Source organism: Ammodytes marinus (genome assembly GCF_949987685.1).
Source record: "Ammodytes marinus genome assembly, chromosome: 9".
NCBI classification, from domain to species: Eukaryota; Metazoa; Chordata; class Actinopteri; order Uranoscopiformes; family Ammodytidae; genus Ammodytes; species Ammodytes marinus.
Window position 1 is genome coordinate 12,747,818 of NC_137213.1, and position 24,793 is coordinate 12,772,610.

General features: G+C 41.2%; 1 protein-coding gene across 1 annotated transcript in view; it reads right to left on the reverse strand.

Annotated features, from left to right (window-relative positions):
- Positions 1-24,793, reverse strand: part of mtcl1 (microtubule crosslinking factor 1) — a 60,182-nt gene that overhangs the window by 27,733 nt on the left and 7,656 nt on the right. Inside the window, exons 4-5 of the mRNA XM_080033517.1 lie at positions 3,347-3,406; positions 1,601-2,980 (exon numbers count right to left, since the gene is read on the reverse strand). Of these exons, the coding sequence (XP_079889643.1) occupies positions 1,601-2,980; positions 3,347-3,406 (1,440 nt within the window). The remainder of the gene's footprint in view (positions 1-1,600; positions 2,981-3,346; positions 3,407-24,793) is intronic.

Below are 24,793 nucleotides of genomic sequence, written 5' to 3' on the forward strand. Positions count from 1 at the left end.
TTCACCCTGTGCTGGCACTGGAGGTCTGGGGGAGTCTAAAGAGTCTCTCAACGCATATGTCTTTAGACTTTAAACGATAAGGTACAGATTTTTTTCAAGTCTATCCAACCTGTGTCAGGAGTGTATAATCACAGCACCCTTTGCCTATAAATGGGTGGACAATGATGGGAAACCTGATTAATCAAAAAGTGGCAACATTTCGGCATGTCTTCACCTCAAGACGATTAGTACGTCAGAAAATCAAGATCAAGTAATTTTGCCCTTTAGCTCCTCTGAGGTTTCTGACCTCCCTGAACTAGCCCTAGGGCGCCTGTGTTTCCATTTAACAAGTGCACTGCCCCGGTCACACCTACCATCTGTTGCAGTACAACAGAAGACAAAACCCACAGTACAGCCAAAGCTAAAAGTGAGGCTTCGAAGTCTGAGTTAGTTAAGTCTTAATTTTGTAAAAAAAGAACCCTTAACCTTCGGAAGAAACCCACTCAGTTATGCCAAGTTATACTAATGCTTTCTATTTGCTTAGGTTGGCTTTAAATTAGTAACTGCATTCAGCCCTGCACTCCTATGTCGATGTCTTCCTTGTCAAAAGCCTACATTAACCATAAAGCAACTTGAACGCCGACTGGTCTGACCGGTACGGTTGTCTCCTGATATTATCAGCTAATGGTTACAAAGGTCTGCTAAACCCACAGTTTTCGCACTCCACACCCTCAGTTTTCGTTCCATTTCAAACTTCTAGTCTTTAGCTCCCTACTGAGGCTATTTATCAGGCTTCATGAAGCTCCCTCTGGGGCCACAACGTTTTATGCAGCAGAACTCCCCATGAACTGTAAGCAGACATTGATGTGCTAAATCATTTGAAGAAAGCACCTTTTCTTCTCAGAACAAGAACTTTTGTGGAACTCCTTGACCCCACAAATGGGCTTGTGTATATTGAATTAAGATAGACTTGAAAAAATCTGAACCTATCCTTAAAGTGGTGTCTGACTACAACTTAATGGGATTCCCATTGACAGTTGAGGCCGTGGATGGTATGTGTTCTGCTAATGATATACGGCGCTGCCACTGTCTTAAGCCAGAGCTTCTTCTTTTTTTGTTGCACACATCGCTGATTTAGGATCTAATTTAGCCTTAAATGGTCTACTAATGACTGCACACTCAGGGCTATTTAAACCTAAATTAATTCTCACATTCACAAAAACAGCAGTGTCTTGTCATGGCTGTCCATAAATCTGGATTTGGCCTGGTACTAAATACTTTTGCCTTCTGCTGTTTAAAAGCAGTTAAGCCATCTGGTGAGATATCTTCACCATGTCTTTCCTGAGACATAATATCATCTGGACAACCAGGTGGGATGCTTCTGAAGCTGAATACTAATAAATGATCTTAATTTAGATTTTAAAAGAACATCTTCTTTGCTATTAAAAGATCTAGTCAAAGGATTGACTTTTTCCTGATCATTAATGACAGACCTTCTGCGATATTATTGATTTTTGTGCTTTTGCAAAATAACGAGGCAGCCACAGAAAGAAAAGATCTAAAGGGATAACACCAGAGGAACATTGGGAAAGATCAGAAGGAGTATTGCCATTGAATTTACCTGGAAGTCCGTGACCAGGTCTCTACCAAAGGTGCCGATAGGAGAGTCGCGGGACATGGATGTGACCGTGGACAGGAAGCTGCTGGACTCCGTTAGGTTCGGCATGGGCGACAGATCATCCGTCCTTTCTCTCAATCCTTCACCTACATGGTCCAGCTTCTCCATGAAGATGTGTAGCTCTGTGCGAAAAGCCTTCATGCGAGTGTTGATGGTGTCCAAGACTTGAGTGTCTGGTTTATTCCCAGACTCCTCATCCCCTTCCATAATCTCTCCCGTTGTTACTATTAACCTTCCCTCAAAGACCAGACTATCTGTATCGGTGATCAGTCGGTCCACGGTCTTCCCCAGCCTATCAGCCTCCCGTTTAACATTAGTGAAGGACTCACGTTCTTCACGTCTGCGGTTGGCCATCTCGAGTGCGCTCAGCTCACTGCCGTCCGACGGTTTGATGCTGCTTCCGAACCCTGAGGTGGTGGCCGTCTTCTCAAACAGGTCTTCGGAGTCGCTCTCTCCCCCAATCGGGCCCTCTCTCTTCGGCTGGAGTAGTAGAAGCCGCCCTGCCTCCTCTTCCTCTGCGGCTTCTCTACGACCAGCATCACTATCTGCATCGCTGTCTCGAGGGCTTCCCGTACGCATGCCCAGGTGCGCGGCTAGATCGCATCGCTGGACGTTGGACATAAGCACTCGGTTCTCGTATTGGAGCTTCATTACCTTTCCGCTCAGTTCGTTGATTTGCATTCTGGCTGATTTAAGCTCTTCTATCATTATTCCACTGCTACCATTTCCGCCATTACCTGGTTTGAACAATACTACTTCACTACCATCTTCTCCAACAGAGCTACTGCTACTAGGGCCGAATTTAAAGCGATTAAGTTCAGATGTCAGTTGCCTATTGTGGTCCTCAATCTCCGAAATGGAGCGCCGCAGAAGTTCGGCCTCTTCCTCGACAAATTGCAAATGGCGACGTAGCTCACTCGCCGAATCGAGCGCATCACCGCCATATGGGGATGAGGGCATGCTGGAGAAAGGTTCCCTCCCGAAGCAGTCTCTCTCGTACTGGCAGCGGATGTCTTCGTTTTCGGACCGCAAGCTACGGTTCTCCACTTCAAGCTCCACGATCTTTCTGCCCAGGATGTTGGCCTCCTCCTCCACCAGCTTGAGTCGTAACCGCAGCTCTGCCTCTCTGGTGGTGTGCGGGCCGCCTCCGGAGCACTCTGTGAGGGCGAGGGGACTGTCCACATCCCCGTAGACAGACTTGTACTTCTGCAGCTCTTGTTCCAGTTCGTCTTTCTCGCGGCCGAGCTTCGCCATTTTCTTCCTCATCAGGCTGGACTCCTCCTTGGAGAACTGGAGCTGGCACCGGAGGTCTGCACTGTCCTCCTGGCAAGGTGACAGGGGTGAGGATACCGAAATTAAAAAATCTTCAAAGTATAGAATATGTATATTGTGTACATGGCTATTTTATACTTTTGTTATTGTCAACAAATCCAAACCAAACAATGTGTTCTTCGTAAATAGTAGTTCATACTTTGTACCTTCCCTAACTAAATTTTTTTGGACATAAATAAAGCTTTATAGCACAGAGAAAATAATAAATAAAGATATATAGTTCAGGTTTCTGTTTATTTTTGTTTTGTTGATGATGAGAAAAATATTGAGTATTACCTAACTTCTACTGTAGTGCATTTAATAATTTTTTGGGATTTTGAATTAGGTGTGAATTTAAAAAAATAAATAAGTTTTTACCTGACTTGAGGACCTCTTGTCTTTAAATGTTTCCCTGCTTCCTCGTCTCCTCATTGCAGTCTGTAACAGAACAAAGAAAAATTGGTTTATACAAAATTCTTTATAAACATATGGACTTAACAGGTATTCAAATATTATTTCCACATTATCGGTGCTGCAAGAAGAAGCGAAAATCATATAAACCAGCACACAGAAACGAAAAAGCAATAAAAAAAGGCTTTGTTAATTCAATAGTGAGGATCTCTGCAGCTTTAAGATGCAATTTATATTTCCATATATCACAAAGCCAGTGCCTATACAGACATGTCTGTATTGGAATTATTATGATCCATCATAGTACTCATGGATCACACATAACACCAGAAGAGCATTAATCTCTATGGACTTCTTACATAACATTTTCCAACTTCAGTCAAAGCAAAGTCTAATAGGGAAGTATTTACTCTAATGCAGATTACAAATCGTATGATGTAATTACGGTTTGATTCATGATCATAGTAGTGGTAAAAGCCAGTATTCAAGGCCAACATCTGGTTACCATGACTTCCATGAGTGTTAGTGGAGGAGGGGGGAAGAGTGAATGGACACTACTTGTAAACATGTTTGCTAAGTAAATCTTCAACGTCAGCCAAATCTGCACAGTATTAAGTTCAGAAAAATGCACAGATGATGAGGATTTTCCATCGTGTCTTGACTTGTGGTGTATGAAGCACCAGGATCCCATTCAGAGCTCAATGTGACAGACGTCTTATCCCAGCTCAGATATATAGTAGTGACACATGGCACTTTCACATCTGGCCGTCCAGCGAGGGAAATCTGTCCTCAAGCTAATACTAGGCATCGCACGCAAAGCCCGGATAAAAAAAAAACATGGCCTTCTGCACGCCAGCTTAGTCTCGCCGACTAATAAAATCATTCATTCTTTTTATCAAGCCTGTACTCTCTGCTTATTTCACCATCAGCTGCAGCGGCACATTATAACTCAGGGACAATATCTACACAACATAGTCTGTATATATGATCTACAAGCATCGAGAGAAAGGGAAAAAAAGAAGAAATGAAGGAGAAGAAATTCCTCTCTATAAATGCAGAGCACAGAGCTTTCAAATGAGAACCTGTATTCCAGGAACAGTTTGCTGCCTATGCAGTTTCCATGAGTTATTTAAAGGTGCTGGTGATCATTTACTCTGGGCTTCTTTCTAGGAGGCATAACTTGATATTAATATGTCGGAGCTCAGGGTCACAGGCATATTTGTCATGAACTCCTACTACAATTCACAATGATTTAAAACAAGGAGAATAAGACAAAAATAAGCAAAAATTAAATGACTGAAAAAAACTAATGGTTATCAAATTGCAGGTGGTAAATTGATTATTTTAATTCAGACTCTGTTAAAGGTGTTTATGACTGTTTCTTTGTGACAGAGAAGTTAGACCAACTTGTTAAGGGCAGCATGCCTGACAGAGGCTAATGACTCGAAACATAATTATAACAACTTTACGTCAATGTCCTTCAGGAAGGTGTTGAAGACTGCAGGTACAATAGATGTCAGTTTGCTTGTGAATAGGTTGATAAATGTACTTACACTTTGGGCATAAAAGGCCTTTGTGGAGTTGAATGTTGTTGGCAATTTATTCTTGTGTTTTTTTATATGATCATATTTTGCATTCTCCAATTGTATTTGAACTTCTTTTATGTATGTGAATGAATTGGTTTTGCTTCTTTTTAAGGCTACAACAGCCTTCTTTTGCGCCTCTCTCATTTTCTACTCTGTACAGAGCAACCTCTTCAATGTACACGCCTGTAGCCAGCTAAAATAGAGCAGTAGGACAGTGTGAATCATTCCTGGCCAGACGGACGGAAAGTGTGAGGGTGAACCTGTTTTGCCCTCGAGTGGGGACGGACCTTGAGTCAGTCACTGGCTCTGCCACAGGAAGGGAGCGCCAACTTGGAAACGCCATCAAAACATGAACACAGCCACAGTGTGAGGGCTGTGGTGGTTTCAGGGAATGCTTTTTGCATCCTTTTTTGAAGATGTTTTTTGATCTGCACAATTTGCCCAATTTTTTTACTCCTGAGTTGTGATTAGAAATTCCCAGAAGCACTAGAACAAATGTGTATGACCGAAAAATTTAATTTAGACACCTCTAGTACATAATACTCTTTTATAGTTTGTAAGTATGAAACATAAAAAATTTTTACAAGACAGCATACGTTTTCACTTCATTATGTTACAACACCCGCATTATGTAATATTTGACGCATTTTGTAATAAACAGCCTGAACGAAATATATAATACATTTATCTGCTTTTTGTTATTAACTGTTACAAAAAGCGACTTTATGATGAAGATAACTATTTTTTTAAATGTTTTATTGTACAATGCGTTGTTATGTTTTACGATCAACATATTCCTGATTTTTTAATTTCATCAACTGACGAAAACACAGAATTTCTGAGTTTCAAGCTTCTCTTGTTGCATTCACAGTTTGTGTTGCATTCAAAGACAGAAATCCCCTTTGGGCCTAATTCAGAACGGCTGATAGAAAATGAACAAGTTTTGAAGTTTTTTTTTCCTAGCATGAATTACATGATGCATTTGACATGTCGTTTGATCGTGTCACAGCCCAAACTTTCTGGTTTCCCCTTTGAAGGAAGAAAAACAGATTTGATTTTGCACATCCCAAATAGTAACAGGTCAAATTGACAGAGGGTGGTGATGACATATTTCCACCGTTCACATCGTGGCAAGGTGTCTGCACCTCTGCTCATATTTTCCTATAATCCTTCTCACTCCATATTGGTGCACAATCAAATAACCCACTCCAGCCTCGGGAATCCTCTCCAATACTAAAATTGTTTTCATTGGATGATGACATCTTTGTAATTGATGGTTTACTCCAGTTATTTATTTACCCACTCCATCAGATGTGTAAATCCCAACACGCACGCACGCACGCACGCACGCACGCACGCACGCACGCACGCACGCACGCACGCACGCACGCACGCACGCACGCACGCACGCACACACACAGTCCCAGTCCCAGTCCCAGCTTTGTGTCCATGTCACTATCTCCAACACTCAGTCACTGGTTTAATTCCCAGCCCTGGTGACAGAGCTAATCTCTCAGGGGAGACAGCGGATTAGACGGCATCTTGTGTAGAGCTCCTCACAACCCCAGACCGCCACAAGTAGGGATCGCTGTTTTACTGTGTACATAAGTCAGCTTGAGGCTCCCCGAAACAACAGTGTGATCAGAGAGTTACGGAGCTGAAATAATATACTGATCAATTACCTTTCAAAGCATTCTAATGATGCTAAGTACGAATATGATTTGAATTTACAGGAATAAAACTTGAATTTGAGCATCAGTGATAGCTACCCCTAAGAAAAGAAAATATGCTACTGTCACACTTCAAAAGATTTGCTGTTAAATGTAAATGCACACAAGAGCAAAACAAACCTGAATAATAGAGTATCCCTCTCATACCCCCACAATCCTAATTAGGCTGAACAGGGTCATTAAGATTAGCATTTCACTAAGCGAAGTCACATTAACAGAGTAAGATGAGACACAAAAGTGCAATAGAGAAAACTTAACTGCAGGGTTACAGGTATAAGGTACTAAACAGTTAATGTGTTCGTCAATTCTGTCCCCGCCCCCTTCCTTTCAATGTATTGCCCTTAAAAGCGTCTCCAACAGCTTTGCATTGCACTCATATAACATTAACAACTATTGGAAGTTTAAAAAAAAAAATCAAAATTGATGCAGCAGAACCAGATATATTGTATTTTTTCCCCTACTCATTCGTCTTCCCTGTCAAAACCTGGTGCCTACATTAACCACAATGCATCTCCACCAATGACAGTACAGTCTGAGATTGAGCTGTAATATGCTTTCAGCCTCAAGCTGCTATTAGTGATTATTAACACAACATCAACAATAATTGTTTTCCTAATATCTGTAGGCTATATCTCACACAACCAGATACTGAGCATGACTAAAGCTCCACATATTGAAATTTGACCGAACCACTGAGCCGTGCTGCCTCTAAGGGTTTGTTGCATCGACTAAACCCCTAAACTGCAGCACACACACACACACACACACACACACACACACACACACACACACACACACACACACACACACACACACACACACACACACACACACACACACACACACACACACACACACACACACACACACACACACACACACACACACACACACACACACACACACACACACACACACACACACACACACACACACACACACACACACACACACACACACACACACACACACACACACACACACACACACACTTCGTCGTCCTTTATGTGACTGCTTTTCTTCCACTTTAACAAACAATTGCACCTCACTCCCACCATGAAAGCACACACAGGGACAATCACACACAGACATCACCATCTGAATGCACTGCTCCCTGCAGCCTGTTAGCATGGGGGTAAGTGGCAGTCAGTGATGCAGTCATGCCGGTTGGCAGGCAGCAGGCAGCTGGTGTTGGAGCCGGCTGTAGTGCTGGTTCCTCCCCTGGGGCCCTGCCAGCCTCGGGATTAGCAGATTGTAGTTACACAGTTGTTACCCTGCTGTGGGACTGAATGAACCAGGCACTGCGGCACTGACTGACTGACTGACTGACTGACTGACTGACTGACTGACTGACTGACTGACTGACTGACTGACTGACTGACTTTGTCTGATTGTCTATATTTATCCGTCTTTCTCCTGTACCTCTCTCCTCACCACGCCATCCATTCTTGGTCTCATTCCCCACCTTGTTCTCTCCATCCTCCTAATCCTTTTACCTCTCGCACATTTGAAAATATCAAGGGCGGATGATTGTGTGAGTGGTAGTTTGAGTTATGAACTTCTAAGTCAAGTGAAAACAAGAATTACTCTTCAGGAGTTTGCTTTTGAATGTTTTGATTTGACCATCGCAATGCACTACGGTATGTAACACTGGTGTGTGGTGCAACAACAGCAGAGCCAGGTTCAATTTTAAGATTAAAAACAAATGCATACGATGCCAGGACGCGGTAGCAAAGATCTGTAAACACTTTGTCCAAGTGGCACCAGAATCAACAAAAACTGAAAGTTCCATGTAGCCACTTTAATTAAGCATTTAAAATGATGACACCAGGAATGTGCATGATGTTTGTCACTGTGTTTATGTTAAAAAGAATTACTTTGATTGATCCACTCTTCACAAGTGTCACAGGTCCCCATTACGTGGCGTGTTTGTACAGTAAGTGTGGCACTGAATGTGGCATCCATTAGTGTCATTAGGCTGCCAGGTCTATATTCAACAGATGTGTAAAAGCACATAGTTTTATAGGTTAGGCTACTGGGTACGGAAGGAAAAACATGCTGCTGCAACCATCTAAGTAATCTTGGAAAAAACACATGTTCACATGGGAATAAGGTGAATATTGTGCACACTGACACGGCTGTGTGCGTCACACCAAACACAAAATCCAATGTGGGGACCAAATATAATTTCTAGGGGTGGAGGATGAGTAAGAATGGGAACACGGCGAGTGTATTTTCGGCAGCATCTGTACTCAACAGCTTGGCCTATTTATGATTTTGCTCGACGACTGTAACACGGTGTAGAGAGAGTGCGGCGTCTGGCGTGGGTAATGGGATTTAACATGAAGTGTGGTGGTGTGACCGGCCCAAACGAGGAGGGGGAGGGGGTTAGGGGACTAGAGCACAAAAAGATTGCTGCAATGACGGCCGCTGGATGCAGATAAACCCCTCTCTCTGCCCCAACAGAGGAGCCTATAAGACTCCAACACAACAGAATAAATATGGCCCACCCTGCGGGAGAGCTCAGAGAGATAAGTCGCTATGAAATGTTTAGAGGCAGATTATATTAGTGAGATCTAGATGAATGAGCGCTCAATCTGGAATCGGTAATCCGTTTCAATAAATTAATTAATACAGCGGCACACACACACTCAAAATGAATGCATACAAGTGGCACATGCTCTGGTCTCATCGTTTAATTGAATTTTGTCTCCAACCAAGGACAAATTCTAACGTGCAAGAGTTTTCTTTTCAAGCTCCCGCTGCACAGTGATTTACTGGCACAGAGTTATTTTTGTAAGGACGATCAATCTTTGGCTTGCAGCACCTGCAGGAGGCCTTTTGCAGTCTAAATATAACGCATCTGGATATGCTTCACCAGGCGAATATGAACACCATGCAACAAATTGGGATTCAATTTGCAGTTGAAAAAAAATGGTGTGCAAAGTAACCCCGCTGCCGGCTACTACGGTGAGGCTCCTGCAAAATAGCTGTGGAAGTGATATTTCAAAAATCCCTAAACCAATCACAGCTAACTGAATTAATGTAATCCGGTAGAGTGCGCTGCTCAGCTAAAGTGCACGTGTGTCTTGTGTGCACACGCATGTAGACTACAACTGCAGTCATCAGTCTGAGAACGTGTTGGTGCGTGATTTTTTTTCTTTTTCTGTGCTTTCGTCAGTTTGTGCCCGACTTATAGTCCTGCTGATCAGGTTGGTGGGTTCCATATCTGCCAGTGTATGCATACGTTTGGCAGTGAGACAGGCTGAATGCAGCACTCTTTCTCGGAGGTCACTCCAATGTCAGGCCATCCCCAGCGGTTGTGAGCATCTTGTAAACAGGCTCTTGGCCTAGCCATCGCCAGTGCCTCTTGGCATCAATATCTGTCAAGAGAGTGCTCTCTCCACCACTGTAGGGTATTAATGTGAAATCCTTGTTGTTAGCACTGAGAGACAAACACATTTGAATGCAGAGGCAGAGCTTTGCAAAGGATGCCAAGAATATGGGCTGCGCGTCAAACCTCCCACACATTAATGTTAAGAACATTAGAAAATATTGTTTACTTTGCGAAATCTAAAACATTTTGGCAGAAATCCCAGCAAAAAATAAATCATATGGGTTTCCTACACATGCTAGAGCTACACTTATCAATGCTTTTATAATAATACTGATGGTTGGAGCTCCATGATAGCCAAGTGGTTGCCATGAATGCCATAAAATCAAATTTAGCAGCTAAAGAGACAGATATATTCATCAGGAGTTGGAAAACACATGTTGTAAAAGACATCATTGCAATGATTCAAGATTTCATTCAAGACAATAAATATATTGAATAATTTTATTTCAACTGCTGCTAAAACAAATATTCATCATCATTTTGGAGGGAGGCAGCAGAAAGTTAGAGCTTATCGTTGACTTTGGTTGCTAGAGGAAATGTTATTTTCTTCAATTTTTAAGGCCGTTTATTTTCAAATATCTTCTTGTTATATAGTTTCTTTAATTAAAGAACTCAAGGTTTTTCTTTCTCAGTCCAGTGGGAACACTGAAAAGCATCGTTTAATAGGAGAACCTTGGAAATGAACTCTTGCCTGCACCTAACAGTCTAAATATAAATTCCATTTATATCAAAAGAGTGTGGAAAGTTTTCAACCATGGGAAATGCACAGTGTGTTAAAAGATAATTCAACACATAAAGTTTAATACATTTTAGAAAACGTTATGCATCCTTAATGCACCTCAACAGAGCGTTTTGCAAAAAAAAGCTGCCAGCTCCTTCATTCAGCCCTTAAATGCAGCATAACAATTATGGCTGACATATGATCATCGTAAACTCTAATGCAGGAAATCCATGATCAGTATCATCGCAAAAATCAAATTAACTGATCATCAGACTAAGAACTATCCGTCAACCAAACAGATTTTCAGCCAAATTCAATTATAACTTTTAAAGATATCTTGATAACAGACAAAGAGAGGCAAACACAGAACTAACTAATGTTGCTGATGAACCTAAAAACAAGATCCATACTAGGAAACAGATGCATTGTAGAATACATTACAGCTTATTGATGCTTTCACAATAAACCTATGGTAATAAAAGTTGTGAATTAACAAATGTGTTAAATAAGATTATGTCAACAGTGCCGCTACTCTTGGGTTCCCACTAGAGACTTGTAGCATGTCCCGTTGGCAGCCTGTAGATTGAGAAAACATTACAGTAATTGTCTTAGGAATCGACCCTGGTAGCTATAGCAACATATGCTGACATTGCACAGGTTATATATCACCCTGTGCGACAACATGAGCACAATATTCCCTGTGTGTGTGTGTGTGTGTGTGTGTGTGTTACTTTATGTTTGCTTATTTGTGTGTGTATGGGCGGGTGTCTGTCTAACTAAACGTTTGCGTATGTGTGTGCATATGTGTATGTGTGTGTGTGGCTGTGAGAGTATGTATGGGTATGTGTGTGTGTGTGTGTGTGTGTGTGTGTGTGTGTGTGTGTGTGTGTGTGTGTATGTGTGGCTGTGAGAGTGTGTATGGGTATGTGTGTGTGTGTGGGGGTCTGCAGGAGGTCTTGCGTGTGAACAGCGGTGGGTCACTCCCATAGGCTACTGTTCCTCTCCACTAAGCCGGTCCTGACCCCAGTCTGGGACCCGACATGCATTAAAGACAAGCACAAAAGAGCTTTTATGGGACGTGTCACTCCACTTTCACTCACGCTTTACAAAATCTCCCCGAACAACCAAGACAGCCATGGCATGCCACTCGCAGACAACACTATGCAATGGAGCCAACGGCCGCACACCAAAATAAGTTGTCTCAAGGTTGAGACAACTTTTAGGTGAGATAGTCAGAAAGACATTGAAGTTAATTTAATCTAATCCTTCGTGCAGAACAGAGGTGTTGCTGTCTGATGCTGATTTGAAACAAACCCCAGGATGCAGTAATTAGCTGCTAATAATCATTTGCTATTTTCTTGATTAGAGGATGAGGGGTAAACAATTCAGCAAACATGAAGAGCTGCAGAGTAATGTCCTCCACAGGGAATCAGGTTTAACTCGAGATCTGCCATGTGATTGCTTGTGTGTGTATGTGTGTGTGTGTGTGTGATTGGGTACGTGTGTGTGTGTGCTTCACTACTGTAGTGCTGAGTCGGCAGATCCCACGGTAAGGAGGGAGGAGGATAGCGGAGTGGAGGGCTACACACTTCGGTGAGCGCATTCCCATTAGCAGCTTTAGCTTCTCTGAAACGTATAATAATTACAATGAGCTTTACCTCCAGGTCCCTTCACGACACGCACACTGGCCACACTCATTTATATTCTGTCACTTTAGCCAGTTCAGCCCCAGCTCTATCCAATGTGTCTTGCAGCAAAGAAACCCTGCATTTTCTGAATAAGCAACACTAACACATAACAGGCACAGCTCCAGAGCTTTAGCGATATATTTGGAAGCCTTCTACTGATTTGCAACAGCAAAAGAGAGATTTGAATTAAGCAAAGAGAGAGGCGGTGAGGATCCTGTGCTATCTTTATCAAGATAACGGCATATTAATACCAGGTGGGGACAGACAAGAGAGAGGGCACGATGTTCATACAGCAGCCTTTTCGGGGTATGCAACCTGTTTATATGACGGAGCCGGCACCAAAGAGGACACTTCTACTGCCAATACCAATTAATAGTTCATTCTTAAGAATCTGATTAATCTTATAATCCTCAGGTTTTTTTTATTTCCTCAGATCTTTCTTTACATGTTTTGCTGATTATTTTCTAGATAAGCTAGTACTCCTTAAAATGAAGCCTTTGTGTACTTGCAGTTCCTTGTCAGGTATTGCATATTTTATTAAGTCCAGAGTAACTGTATAGGTATCCAGTTTTCAGTAAGTAAACAAGAAAATATTAGATGGAAGTCAGAAAAAAATACAGTAATCTTCTATGTATCAAAAGCCTGTCTTGTCTTCTCTCCAGTATATTGTGTTTTCAGCCCTCAAGTTTGTCTTGTAACACCTTGGAGAGCTGCTGACTTTTAGCTTGGGAACCACTTATTTAGCGACATTTGCACTTCTCACTTTTATTTAACTATAATACTTGTGTACTGTAATACGTATATGTAGATGGATAGATGGATAGAGGGATAGATGGATAGATAGATAGATAGATATACAGTATAGAAGCTACACTGGTTGTGTTGCCTTGTGAACAGTTATACAGCCAGGAAATCTTCTCACAGAACTTAATGAGCCATCGCCTGGCTGGGCTGTCCATCTTTCCTTGCCTACCAGGGTAATTGATGGTTTGAGACGGCAAAGAACTTAAAGATGTCTGATCTTGGACGTAAAGGACGACTGAGAAGAAGAGCTTGTTAAAACACAGAGAATTGGAACATTGATTCAGTTACATTTTAAGTAGCCTAATGAGTAGAAACTGACTGGAAGGATCAATTGTGGTCCCAAAGAAATCAAGTAACTGACTACATTTTCAGAAAATCCAAGGAAAAAAGATGCTACTTTAGAGCTGTTTGATTGATATTGTCTTGGAAGTTTAAAAAAAAACACACCACAGCTAACATCATTATGCTTGCTAACATGTATGCACTTGTGTACGCACCATAGGTTTAAAAATTAAAATTAAAATTAAAATTAGAATGGGGGGCATTTATTTCAGCACTTAGATCTATACTGAGTGCACCTTTCCACACCAAGTACGCCATTAACATTGTTTCTGTTAGCTAATTAGCCGGTATGGAAATATATTACCCCAGAAAACTAGATCTTTAAAAATTGGGATGCCTTGAAACTCTCATCAAACACTGTTGCTTTAAAGAACAAACTGACTCACTAGAAGTAGCTATGATTAACAAGGAGCTGCTGTGGTGCCTAATTTAGCCGTCTTGCTGATATAAAGGGTTGACAAGTGCAGAACTGGCAACCTCTCACCCCCTGTTGGCCCTGTTTGAGAGCTGGTGGTGTAATCCAACAGGGAGACAGGGGTCCCAAACTGCTGGAGGCCGGGAGGGGGAAGTGGTGATTGATATTTCTGTTATAAAAGGGACATGAAGAGACAGTGAGGCGGGACGAAGCAACCACAGTACACAAAAGCATTGTGAAGAGATTTCCAGCACAGAGACAGGAAAAATGAATAGAAACTGTCTTTATTTTGCATAAAAGTGAAACATATTTTAAATGTTTGAATTTAATTTTATTATAATTAAGTTCGGGGCAAACACGTTATGTCTTCAACTTCAAATCTACATGTAAATCAATCAGTGTTTCCCCTTAAAATTCTTCTCTTTTTTTCAGGATGGAAAAATCACCACCTGAAACCAATGCAAATGTATCTCGAAGCTGAGTTTTGAAGGCTGTATAAGGTATAATAGACTCATATCCTTCGAGCTATCTGTGTGTAAAAGCTACAGGCTGTTGCCATGCAGATTTAAATTATTAAAATAAAATGATGATATTTAGGGAAAAACACTAATTTGCTTTCTTGATTAAAAATGTTCTCTATTTAGAGATATACTAGAGATTGAGCCAGGAGGCGATTAGCTTTGCTTAAGGCATGAAGACACCAGCAGAATGAAACAGCTAGAATGCAAACACAAATGTGAAAACAACAATTTGTAGTTTTATGGGGAGATACATGCTGGGTCAACAGACTTCCTGGGGTCTTAACAAAGCTATGATGATGTAAGGCAGCAGCAGAGACGATGGATAACAGCACCGGGCAAAAGGATAACTTATTAAATTAGAGGAACGCTCGACTAGCTATTTTTCCACCCTGTTTCCAGTCTTTATGCTATGCTAAGCAAATTGCCTCCTGGCTTTGGATTGGTATTTGGTGCACAGACGCAAGAGTATTGATCTTCTTATATAACTCTGAGTAAGAAAGCAAATATGCACATTGTCAAGAGGCTCATCCATTTATATCAAACAATGTCTCATAAACGTGTTTCCTTACTTTATTGTCCTAGTTGTAAAATCCTTTCTGTTTGACCATTAAATATCAAACGTCATAGCGAAACCCACAAAAGCATGGTAACACCCTTCATTTGTCTAGAAGGCTACAAGGGCAAAATGCCAATAAAGGCAACGCGTAGGTGGCAACCTTAGCCTCAAGGATCAAACCAACTCTGATATAAAGGAAAAAGAATAAGCTTCACAATCCCCTTTTGACAGTGATTACCTAGCCCTCTGTGTAGAGGGCAGCTCCCAGGTGGGAAAGTGCGTAACTATGAAAGAGCTACAGGACTGTTAAAAGAGAATGCAGAATCAGCTAAAGCCCACCCCAAGGGAGACACAGGTGACAAAAAGAGGCCAATATTTATGAAAGGCATTCACTCTACTGTTCTGTCTCGAGGTCATCTTCTAAAGCACAGCCAAATCTGAAAAAGCCTGCCCGCTCAAACACAGTTCACACCTGCGGCTGTAAGGGGAGGCTACACAACATTTTTAAAAATCAAATCTGTCACTCACACACCAAGGTTCCTTCCACTTGTCAATAGAATTCTCTGAAGTTCTCTAAAACATTCATTTGAATAAAGCCGTTGAAAGTGTGTTTCCATCCAATGGTTTTAAAGCAATTAAATGTTGTCACACGCTTTTTCGTGATCCAATTGTTATATCGAATAGATTTCAGACATTTGAAGACATTTCCATTTATTTCGCACTGAATCGCACAACCTTCAAGCTAACATCTGTCAACAAAAGTTTGGTTGCCAAAATGGATGGAACAACGGTATCAAAAAAGGTGCTATGATGCAGATGCACGTCAAAATTCTACGAAACAAATAACCCTTCCATCAGCGATGATTGCATAAGCCCTTTACCTTTTAAGAGAAAATCCAATGAGATCGAATTTACACACTTGTCAATATTCATACAATTCAAATGAATTTTACTCTTTCCATACGGCATTTTAAATTCAATATTACTACATTTGCATAAAAAACGTGTGAATGGAAACATAGACTGTCCCATTTGTGGATCAACACTAATAGCTGTAAATGACACTGTGGCCCAGACAGGCCAGGAGGAGGGAGGAAGACATCTGCCTCCAAAACTCCTCAGCAGGTCTGCAGAGTATATTCTGGGATGGCAGGCTGGCAGCGGGCCAGTGCTGTGTGTGCCGTACAGAGAGAGAGAGAGAGAGAGAGAGAGAGAGAGAGAGAGAGAGAGAGAGAGAGAGAGAGAGAGAGAGAGAGAGAGAGAGAGAGAGAGAGAGAGAGAGAGAGAGAGAGAGAGAGAGAGAGAGAGAGAGAGAGAGAGAGAGAGAGAGAGAGAGAGAGAGAGAGAAGAGAGAGAGACAGAGAGAGAGAGAGACAGAGAGAGACAGAGACAAAGACATGTGGAGAGGGTACAACGTACAGAGGAGATGGATACGATAGGAGAGCTTCACTTGACTGCAGCCCCCGGGCACAATAATGCTGAGGGATCACAAGTGGAAAGAGATACTGCATTTCAACATGCTGGTCCTGCCATAACACATATACATACTACAGCTCAGACATGTAAAGAGCACGGACCAACTCTCTTTTTTTCTTTTTTCATGTAACGTTAAAGATAGATAGGTAGATAGGTAGATAGGTAGATAGATAGATAGATAGATAGATAGATAGATAGATAGATAGATAGATAGATAGATAGATAGATAGATAGATAGATAGATAGATAGATAGATAGATAGATAGATAGATAGATAGATAGATAGATAGATAGATAGATAGATAGATAGATAGATAGATAGATAGATAGATAGATAGATAGATAGATAGATAGATAGATAGATAGATAGATAGATAGATAGATAGATAGATAGATTGATTGATATGATTATAATGGATGCAGTTGAGATTTGAAGCCGGAAATTTTCAGGGGGCTTAATGGGAAATAGAGGAAAATAGTGACTCTTGCTGAATAGATAAGTACAGGACATAATAATAGGAAGTAATGTGAGGCAACATTTTGGACTCAACACAGACAGCAAAATGTGGGATAAAGTTTCAGCTGTTTGCCTACTCTGTAAAATGCAACTCTCTTTTAGAAACATTGCCATGGCAGCTAAGGATAAAGCTGAGGATTTTATATTTTTCCTTACTTAAAAAAAAATGCCACTATAAGCCCAAAACCACCAATAAATTACTATTATAAGTTTGTTCTGTCTACCTAAAGCCTGATTAGTATAAGTTTATATATTACTCATCAATGTTAGACCTGCAGACATCTCAAGGTTGTCAGAGCTCATAATAACAGATAACTTAGAAACATAAACTACCTCGATAGAATCCCCAAGATCAGACAATTGAATTCACTGGATCGAAATCTTGTTCCAATGTAACAGTGGAAAACACAATAAGCCCATTTAGCCTCTGTGCTATATCGGATTGTTTCTGTAAACAGCCTTTTCAAGATGGCTGCCGGGCTGTAATTAAGCCTTTATCAGCAGCTTATTATCCTTCAGCCCAATGATTGCCATCTAGCTACTGACTGCAACCATCTCTAAGTTAATTTACTGTTCATAATTAGCATGAGGCAAAGTTGTTTTTGAAGAGACTGGGTTCTTCATTCTGTGATCATATGTGTATATGGTAATAAGGCACGGATAAATACAACCTTTTAACCGTACGATGATACACTTTCATCAGTCTATCGGGGACTCTGTAGGTGTAACCAAGGGACGAGTCTCCCTATGGGCCCTTATGGCAAGCAGACAACAAGACGTTATTTTTATCTATGAAAGGAGGGTTTGAGGAAGGGGGATGTGGGTTAGAATTAGTGGGGTGTGTATGAGTGTACGGGCTGGGCTGTCCAGCTGGCTGATAATGAGGTCGTCCTCACCCCGTGCCACTTCACTGTCCCCTTGTGTGAGTGTCAAAATAATTCACAATGGCCTGGTAATAAGAGGGAGGGACCTCCACTCTGTGCACACATGGCGTCCTTTGTGGCTTGAATAAGGAGGGGAGCCAATAAAATGGAAGAAAAGTGACATTTGAACATACTGTGTTATTACCAAAGCCCAGCGGACACGCGAGCAACCACGAGTCGTTGTAAAATATAATGAACTCTGCGCTCAGGTGGCAGCAAAGGGCCCACAGGAAACTAAAGGGTCGTTACGTGCACTTATCAGAACGGACCAAGGTTCATTTAAAATGGGTTGTGTCCGTAGTTGGGACAGCTATACCAGCTAATGTGTTTCTGAAGCTGTGGAGTTTTTCCTTCCTCAGCGGAGACGGATATACTGATTCTTGAGCGTGACCACTACTCACAGGCATGAAGGAGATGGCGGACACAGTTGAGCCTCTTCCTGCAGACCAGATTATTACTTTAAAGGAATAAGGAGGGTATCCGACATCAAAAGGTGGGACACTGATTTTCTCAGTTTAATGGAAGCTGAGTTGCTGGATAAAACCATCCACCAAATTATCCTTACTAGACATTTACTTAATGGGTTAAGGTTTTAAAGGCAACCCCCTAATTTAAAGAATGTTCATGTGTACCTATATAATAAATATATAAATTAATGAGTAACATTCTCACAAAAAATTTTGTTTTGCTTCTCAGAAGTTTCACTTCAGATGTATAAACAGACTACAAGTCATTTTCTTCTAACTATATGCATGTACAAAATAACAAGCTGCTGCCAGCAAATTAACTGATATAAAGACACTTAACATGTTAATGAAGTTTATGGGCAAAACTCAACCTAGTCATTCTGGGAGATTTTTCTATAATTCACACACAAATACTGTCGGAATTAGTAGTAATTCTAAATTATTGAAAAAAAATGGTGATGACAACAACTAAAAATCTGCATACATAAAACTGATGTTTAAATATTAATTTCAGGCTGTTTTACATGTCTGCATAATGCAAGACATATTCACATTTTTGAATTAAATCATTCCAATTCAGATGAATATTCTTCTCCCTAGCGTTACAATCAGTTAATGAAAAAGGAAATCATCAAAAACAAAGAAGAAGCAGGGCGAAAGCTACTCAGAAAACTGGTTTTAAATTGTATAATGGTATAGCAGAGACAAGACAGACATTAAAGTGAGTAAGTAGTGAGAGCAGGGAAAAGTCGTCACAGCTTTTGATGAAGTCTCGTCAGGCAGTGTCAAGTCATGAAGCCAGGTCTCTGTCTCCATTGCTGAAGTCATCATTTAATCATGACCCCCCCTCCCCCCCTCCCCCACACACACACACACACACACACACACACACACACACACACACACACACACACACACACACACACACACACACACACACACACACACACACACACACACACACACACACACACACACACACACACACACACACACACACACACACACACACACACACACACACACACACACACACACACACACACACACACACACACAGGGAGCTGCAAGTGCCAGCATCTGTCTGCTTTTCTCATCTCTTATAACTAGCGCAGCGCACTTCACTTCAAACGAGTCTGTAGGCTTCCATGATGCACACATACATGCTGATACATCTACCTCTATGGAGAAAATGCCTCAGGGGATTTTGCCAATGCAGCATCCAAGGCTAGTAAATTGCCCGAAGTGGAGCACTTCATATATGATAGAGGACTCAAAGGGAAAGTGCAAGCTTTACCAAGCATGCAAAGATCTGAACTTGTTTAGGAAGTTCTCATTGGTGAAAAGTTGGAACAAATTGGGAACAAATTGAGATTCGTTAGAAACCAGTGTCTGGGTATGAATGGCTGCTTTTGCAGCAGTTTCGGTGCCAAATACTTTTTTTTTAGGTTTGATACCTGCCCAAACTGTGAATCTGATGTTGTATTTCTTGCTACAGTTCTATGCTTGTACTTCACATCTCTGTCGACACAGTCATGTATTTCCATTCTTCTGCTGTTGGCCAGAAGAACATGGCGACCAGCAGTGACCTCGCTCTGTGACTCAGACCTGCCGCTTCAAGTGAACTCATTCAGTCACACACACACACACACAAACCCTGCACGTCTCATCTAGAAATGGGGTTATAGATACAGTTCTTGACATGGAGCACCGTGGGCTGACACTGAACTTGTGCTTACATCACTGTAGTTTTGATATAAATTAGCGCTGCAAGTAGTTTATGACCAAAAGGGAAAAAACAAGGTCACCAATGACATTCAGTACTTTCAAAAAGTTTGGAAAGTAATGTAAGTCACCATCATTCACTTTTTCCAAAAGAAAATGGCCTAAAAACATTGACATTATAAAGAATAACCATTACTCAATTAATTGCAACACTTTTCCGGCTTAGTATTTTTTAATCTGGATATATTTGGGGGAGCAGGAGAACTCCAGAAAACTTCGTCAGACACATAGCCTTAACAATGTTGCAACTAGAAACATGTCTCTTTTACTGCTAAATGCTTCACTATGTTCAGCAAAGAGTTGGGTGATAAAGTACATATTTCCTTTTAAACACAGTCATTTGATCCATGTTAAATATAAAATAAAAATCAATAACAGTACTTCCTCTTTTCCCTCCATTAGCAGAAATCCCAATAGCCCTGAAGTGATCCCAAAATCCTTCCTCATGTGGTGCATAACTTGGCCCCATAACTCCAATCAATACTGAGATCTTTTGTCGAGGGCTAGCCTATATATCACTCAGGGCCACAGCATGCATGCGACCTACTGGGAGTTGTATTTTTCTGATGGCCTGTCTGTTCCTAGTGTTTCGAAGAGAAGTTGAGAAATACAATGACTCAGTCTGACTGAGAGCCTGCCAAGCTGCTGTCGACCCCCTTGAAATATAACAGCTTAGACCATTTGTTACAGTGGAGAAGAGAAGCGTCCAAGAAAAAACAGCCTTGGATGTTCCGCTGTTTTCATATTGAGGTTAACCTGAAAAGAACTGTGTGTGGGATGGAGATATAGTGCTGTTCTTTTTTAAACATGCTAGCAGCAGTGTCAGTCTCTCTGTTGGTCTGACATATCTCAACTATTTGATATACCACCATTCGGCCACTATATGAACTTGCTTGCTAAAATTAAATTGTTGAACATGGTAAAATATTAGACCACTTCTGCTTACCGTATGCATTTTAGCATTGTCTTTTTGAGCACGTTAGCATTTAGCTAAAAGCAGCACCTTGTCTACAGCGTCACAGAGCTTCCTGCTTTCGTGTTCCTGCATTAGATTAAATATGAATGCTCCAAAATATCTGTAGAGGCAGTGTTAATTTACCACCTAAGAGCAAAGCTGATGGATTATCTTTGCCTTGATGAGTTTTTAATTAATCTTAACTGTAAAGCAAAGCCACAAAGGGACCTACAAAGGTGACAGTAACTATGGACTTGAACCAATGAAACCAAGGTCAGAAGATAATTGTTTTTGGGTCCCAAATGCAAGTTTTAACCTCAATTATGTTAATTATATTGTTATTTTCGTATATTTACTAATTAAACAAAAATGTCCATAATAAATCGAATGGATGTTTTACATTACATTAGTCAAATGTCAAGATTATAGTGTTTAAGAGGACCTTAAGTGCATTGCTTAAAAATGTCCCTTGATTTGTTATGAAGACATCTAAAGTCAGGTTTTGATTGCTGCCACAGCGAATATTTCAGGATGCGTCGTGATTATAAAGTGGCTACTTTTTGACACTTCTGTAAATTAAAACATGTAAATTATGAAGCATGGTCGTACTTGGAGGGGCGGGATTTCATTTTTCAAAGTGTTTAAAACTTCAAAGGACAGCTCTCCGGTTTGATAACACACATCACTCCGGGGTTTCATACAGAATTGATGATTTTCTTCGTGTCTGAGATAGTTTGCCTCTAGGGGTGACAACGTCATTGCTTCTGAAATGCTGTGCGTCACTTCAAACGGGTTTAGCATCTTTCAAATGCCATTCCATTTGAGATAAATATACACATTAACGTCATCAAGTTACAAATTTTTTTCACAACACAGGTCTGACCTTTTTTAACCATTAATTCTCGCTACCTCTCGCTCCAACACTAATAATTCATGAGCAATAACACCTTGTCCTGTCAGTTTTGTAATAGGAGAATTCCTGCACATTGATCAAGCTGCACACACTGCCGCTGTGTCTGTGTGACGATAAGATTCATACGGGCGCGTGTCACTGCAGCAGATTTCGACTTACAACAGACTCCCTCGCGCCTGCTCTCCTCCCTATTGGTGGAGTCAGACACAGGATATTAACTGGGTCAATGAGATTCCTTCACACTCTTGCAACAGGGAACCACAGCAGAGGAGAGGAGAGGGGAAGTGAATATATATATGAAGTGAGAAGCAGGAGATTCTTCAAAGCCTAACAGTGTTCCCGCTGAGATAGAACCCACATGAAACAAATTGTGTCTCTGCAGTGATTCTCACTCAGGCAACAAAAGACTCAATGTTGCAGAGTCTCTTGGAGATACCCTCGAGCCCTGGGTTACCACACACAATGCAAACGCTGCCAATACTGTGATTAGGACGACAGTGTCAGCCAATGCAGCATCGTGCATCCCACTAGTTACGTTTAGACAGAACCAGGCCAACTGTCTCCAGTCCGTATGCTTATCTATGGTAACTAGCTGCTAGGTATGGCTTGATATTTACTGTTCAGATATGAAAAAAAATATGATATCAATAAGAGCTGCACATTTTAGTTTAATTTGCAATAAGTCGGTCAATAGAATAGTAATCAGCAACCATATAAATCATTGTTTTTGTTTATTGCTTATTTTGCACAACAGTTGCTATGTCTTGGAAATGTGATATAAAAAACATAACAATGGCTCCTTATGAAATCTGATATGAGGGCGATTTGTATGTCCAATCATACATAACTAGTACTCACTCAGGAGGGAAGGCCCAGCACCAAAGATTATCATTTTACCATGACGAAAGATGAATTTATCACAGCGGACATTGGACACCTAATAAATCACCTGATGCTGCCGTTATGCACGTTGACATTTCATTAGTTCCATTTCATTACACGTACCAGTGGGGCCTTTCTTCTAATGCCAGAGGGATGAAAAATCACCTGACCAATCGCTGATCGCCTTCGTACTGACCACACAGAAGCAGGGCCTGTGATTTGCTCCTGGGGGCCCATTACTGTAGCAATAGAGGGTCCTGTCAACCAGCCCTCGTTAACTGTAAATATCAGGTGTGTGTGTGTGTGAGCTAAGCTGTCGGGCTGTGGTCATATCGCAGGCGGGCAGCACCTATTACAGCAGTCTGATTACAGCCGTTACAATACCACTCTGCTTCTTTGTCTTGTTCTCTCTCTCTCTCCTTCTCTCTCTCTCCATCTCTCTCTCTCTCCTCTCCCAATCCGAGTCAGTGCACCGAAACACGCCAGGCTGTTTTATAACAGGCCTTCTTGCTGGATTAATCCATGCAGGGGTGCCAATCTCCGGGCCAAAGTCGCGCTGTGCAGCCTCTGATAGCACAGGACAGGCACAGGGATGAGAGGAGATGGGATTTTAACGCCAAAACTATATGAGGTCAGTGGCAATTCTACCACCGCGGTGAGAAAGTTTGACAGGAAAGTGACCGACAAAGCTGTCACTACTTAAAGGTGCAGTGTGTAGAATTTATTGCAGTTTTTCCAGAACAGATTTGGTAGAAGTGGGATGTTGTGTCACCTTTAAATGACAACATCTTTAATATCTTCACAGGAACAAGGCCATGTTGCTACAGCAGGACAGAATGGACAAACTTAACGGCCTTACGCAATTTTCTAAATAGTGGTTATCCGAAAATGCACCGGTTGGATGACGAAGAAGTACTATAAAATAAATAACCAATCTTTATCTCATCACTTGATATTGTGGAAAGACTTGAGGCATTGTTGGATGAAGCTATCTTAAGCCACCGTAGCTTCTGTAAATTCTTTGTACGGGAGGAGTAGAGACAGAGTGTTGCAATCTAAGATCTCACCACTAGATGATATTACACACTGTACTTTTTAAAATGAGTGATATTCTGCAATAAATAATTTATAAAAACAAAATTAAAGAAGACAGGGGTGCTCTCAGTGGAATTCTTTCATTTGAGTTTAAAGATGTTTTACCTTTCCACTGCTCTACATTACACCTGTGTCACAACTTACAAGGTGCAATTGAAGCCAAGAGGGAAAGGAACGGCGACTTTTCTGTCCCGTTGAGCCACATTCTTATCAGCAGAGCATGCTGCTCCTCCCTCCTCTATCGCTCAGATTAATCTCTGTGACTGAGCAACAGACGTTAGATTCATTCATTTAAATACAAAATGTTTGTTCACATTCTTATCATCATAGCCTGCTGCTGACAATAATGAAAAACATTATAAATAGGTTACCCACTGTGCTTTATGAATTTCACAGTAATTAAAGGTGAACTGGCATGTGGCTATCTACCTTGTGTATTAACGCTGGGGTTTATCTGTTAACAAACAAACATTACAGACAAGAAGGGTAATGTAGGAAGGGAGATATTCACTGATTTTGACAAAAAGGTGACTTTGACAACAAGCGTTCTACAGAATCTCTGACTGCGCCTTTGAAGACTCTCAAAAAGGAGAACATGGTGATAAATGGCTTGACAAATCCTTGACAAAGAAACTGAAGGA